Here is a 4,129-nt window from a genome sequence, read left to right as displayed (position 1 = left end):
AGCTCTAGGCAATCCTGCTTCAGCAGGGGAGTTGGACTAGATGATCTCTATGGTCCCTTCCAACTCTAAAATTCAGTGAAATTCAGTGAAAATATCCCTATTCCCATCACACCATCCCTGGCCATGAGTTCAGCCCCAGCTTGGACCCGCTCTGAGTGGGAGGAGCATCACTCATGATGCATGAGCATCACTCACGGATGCCCAGCGGATATCCAGGGATGGATGCCCAGCAGCCCTTCCAACTCTAAAAATTCAGTGAAATTCAGTGAAAATATCCCTATTCCCATCACACCATCCCTGGCCACGAGTTCAGCCCCAGCTTGGACCCGCTCTGAGTGGGAGGAGCATCACTCATGATGCATGAGCATCACTCATGGATGCCCAGCGGATATCCAGGGATAGATGCCCAGTGGATATCCAGGGATGGATGCCCAGCAGATTTCCAGGGATGGAAGCTCAACAGGGTCCCCGCGGAAGCAGATCTTACCTCACCCCCCTCCCCAGGCTGTGCTGCTCGAGCCAAAATCCCGTTTTAACTAATTAACTGATTGCACACACGAGGGCGGGTGGCTGATTTTAACCCATCGATCGTCCCGCGGAAAAAAGCTGGAGGCTACACGGGTGGTTTTCAGGCTTGTAACGGAGCAGAAAGCCAAACCAGGGGTTTGTGAGCCCGCCGGCAGCGAGGGCACACCGTGGTGCCGGCGCCGGATCCGGCACTTTGCCAGCTTCCCCGCAGGGGAAACGGCAGCCGGGAGGTGAAGGGCCTCCTCTTGACCTGGACGTTGCCCCTTCCATTAGAGACGTCTCCAAGAGGAAGCATTCAGCCTACGTATGAGCGTTTGCCTTCCTGTTTATAACCGGGCTCCGCTCCACGGCGCCTGTTGTCTCAGGACGGGTCTTGAGGAATTCCCATTTCTCCTAGAGCAGAGTCCCACAAGGCTGAATTTCTCTCTAATTAAAAATCAGATTCTTGCATCATCTTCTCTTTTTTTTTTGTTGTTGTTGTTGTCGTTTCTTTTCCCTCTGAAGCAGATTCACCACCCAAGAGAGCCCCAGCGCTGTCCCTTCATGGGGACCCTACTCACTGTCACTGTCCCTTGCAGAACAGTCCCCCTCACCTGCAAACCCTTCTTATTTCACCCAATTCCAGTCCATTCTGAAAATAGCTTTTAGGGCTTTATTATTCCGGCCAAACCCCCATCCCCTTCCCTGTTCTTATCACTCTGATGTTATTTATTTGCATGTAGAGGTCGGGTTTTTTTCCTGTATGTGACCAGCACGTTTGCACTCACAGGGCTGATGGCAGAAGGTGGTCACTGGCTTCGTTACCCTCCTCTGGCTATGGGACCAACACCCCCAGCTCCACTGTCTCGGTAACGTTTGCTTTCTCGTGGCAGCAGGAGAGAAGAACCCAAACCCCTTGATTTTTGGTGAAATGCCTCCCAAGCCCCACGGCGTTGGTTCCTGGGCAGCCCCTTCCCCGAGAGGACCATGTGCTTTAGCTGTGTTGGGCTTTCCAAATGTGCTTTTAAGGAAGGCACTGAGCCCAGCGAGTGGCTTACGGCATCCCTGGGGGGGTTAGAGGGTCCCATCCCTGGAGGGGTTAGAGTGTCCCATCCCTGGGGGTTAGAGCATCCCATCCCTGGATGTTACAGCATCCCTGGGGGTTACAGCATCCCAGGGGATTACAGCATCCCATCCCTGGGGGTTAGAGCATCCCATCTCTGGGGGTTACAGCATCCCTGGGCATTAAAGCATCCCAGGGGGTCACAGCATCCCACCCCTGGGGGTTACAGCATCTCTGGGGGTTAGAGCGTCCCTTTCCTGGGGGTTAGAGCATCCCAGGGGGAGAAGGTGGTCACTGGCTTCGTTACCCTCCTCTGGCTATGGGACCAACACCCCCAGCTCCACTGTCTCGGTAACGTTTGCTTTCTCGTGGCAGCAGGAGAGAAGAACCCAAACCCCTTGATTTTTGGTGAAATGCCTCCCAAGCCCCACGGCGTTGGTTCCTGGGCAGCCCCTTCCCCGAGAGGACCATGTGCTTTAGCTGTGTTGGGCTTTCCAAATGTGCTTTTAAGGAAGGCACTGAGCCCAGCGAGTGGCTTACGGCATCCCTGGGGGGGTTAGAGGGTCCCATCCCTGGAGGGGTTAGAGTGTCCCATCCCTGGGGGTTAGAGCATCCCATCCCTGGATGTTACAGCATCCCTGGGGGTTACAGCATCCCAGGGGATTACAGCATCCCATCCCTGGGGGTTAGAGCATCCCATCTCTGGGGGTTACAGCATCCCTGGGCATTAAAGCATCCCAGGGGGTCACAGCATCCCACCCCTGGGGGTTACAGCATCTCTGGGGGTTAGAGCGTCCCTTTCCTGGGGGTTAGAGCATCCCAGGGGGTTACAGCATCCCATCCCTGGTCATTAAAGCATCCCTGGGGATTAGAGCGTCCCATCCCTGGGGGTTACAGCATCCCATCCCTGGGGGTTACAGCATCCCATCCCTGGGGGTTACAGCATCCCATCTCTGGGGGTTACAGCATCCCATCCCTGGGGGTTAGAGCATCCCATCCCTGGGGGTTAGAGCATCCCATCCCTGGGCATTAAAGCATCCCAGGGGGTTACAGCATCCCACCCCTGGGGGTTACAGCATCTCTGGGGGTTAGAGTGTCCCTTCTCTGGGGGTTAGAGCATCCCATCCCTGGGCATTAAAGCATCCCATCCCTGGGCATTAAAGCATCCCTGGGGATTAGAGCATCCCACCCCTGGAGGTTACAGCATCCCTGGGGGTTAGAGCATCACTGTGTGTCATGGATTGGGTATTCATGGGCACATCCCAACCATACAGGGGAATGGCCTGGCAAGAGCCACCTGGAACGCTGCGGGTACAAAGGATGAGTCTCTTTTGGGCAGTTTGGGGTGGGAATGAGCAGTGCAGACCTCCCCGGGCATCCTTCCCACCCTTATTTCTCATTACCAAGCGTGGAGCACACCACCCCTCAGTGTTCCCAACCTCCTATAGAGAGGTTCTGAGGACTATTATTTCCTCCTGGACTTGCTGGTTTCCCACCCCACGGCCGGGAAACACGGATCCCTCTCCTGATTTCCCCCCCCCCACCTCTCCCTTTCTTCCCAGTCGTCTTCGTCCTCCCAGGAGCGCCTGCACCAGCTGCCGTACCAGCCCACCCCCGATGAGCTGCATTTCCTTTCTAAGCATTTCCGCAGTACGGAGAGCGTCACGGACGAGGAGGGGCGGCACTCGCCCTGCCTGCGCCCACGATCCAGGAGCCTCAGGTACAGCACCCACAACACCACCTGGATGGCACCCTGGGTGCCCACCCATCCTCTGCCCCTCTCCTGAGATGTTCCTGGAACCCCCTGGTCCTGCTAAGCCCACCCCAAGGTGTCCCCCAGCGTTTTTCCCTCATAGGGGAGTAGAGAAGCTATGGCTTGAGGTTGTAGATGGCCCATCCTTGGAAACAGTCAAGCTCAGGGTGGACAGGGCTTTGAACAACCTGATCTCGTTGTTGATGTCCCTTCTCATGGCAGGAGGGTTGGTCTGAAAGGAAATGCCCCTTCCAACCCAAAGCATTCCATGAGTCTATGACTTTTGGGCATTAGGGTCAGGTTCTCAGCATCTTCTCAGCTGTTGGGATGTGGCATCACTCTCCTGGCAGCAGATCACACCTGAGAGTGAGGCTTGCTGGGGCTGAAGCTGGAGAAAGCAGGGCTTGTTCTAAAAGAGTTGGTTTGCAGCTTCTTGCTCCATTATCTTCTCAGCTGTTGGGATGTGGCATCGCTCTCCTGGCAGCAGATCACACCTGAGAGCGAGGTTTGCTGGGGCTGAAGCTGGAGAAAGCTGGGCTTGTTCTAAAATACTTGGTTTGCAGCTTCTTGCTCCATTGTCTCAAAGGTTCTGGTGGAGAGAAGGGGACCATCGAGCAGGAGCCCCAGCAGTGTTAAAAATTCTGGGTTTGGGCTTGGGTTGGGAAACATCACCCATGTTTGCTGGGGCTGAGCATCAGGCTGGCCTTTGCTTCTGCAAAGAACAAGGAGCGCAGAGGGACAGGCATTTATGGGATGGAGAGAGGAAAATTTGGGGAGACCATCAAGCCGGTGGCCGTAGCATCATG

The 4,129-nt window shown here is 55.5% G+C and overlaps 1 protein-coding gene across 1 annotated transcript in view; it reads left to right on the top strand.

Moving 5' to 3' along the window:
• Positions 1-4,129, top strand: part of MAST3 (microtubule associated serine/threonine kinase 3) — a gene marked incomplete at its 5' end in the record, with an annotated part of 35,942 nt that overhangs the window by 1,637 nt on the left and 30,176 nt on the right. The window contains 2 exons of the mRNA XM_014938232.1: positions 1,298-1,376; positions 3,133-3,290. Of these exons, the coding sequence (XP_014793718.1) occupies positions 1,298-1,376; positions 3,133-3,290 (237 nt within the window). The remainder of the gene's footprint in view (positions 1-1,297; positions 1,377-3,132; positions 3,291-4,129) is intronic.

This window comes from Calidris pugnax, unplaced genomic scaffold (genome assembly GCF_001431845.1).
Source record: "Calidris pugnax isolate Ruff unplaced genomic scaffold, ASM143184v1 scaffold46, whole genome shotgun sequence".
In the NCBI taxonomy this organism is placed as follows: domain Eukaryota; kingdom Metazoa; phylum Chordata; class Aves; order Charadriiformes; family Scolopacidae; genus Calidris; species Calidris pugnax.
This window is presented reverse-complemented; position numbering and strand designations above follow the sequence as displayed.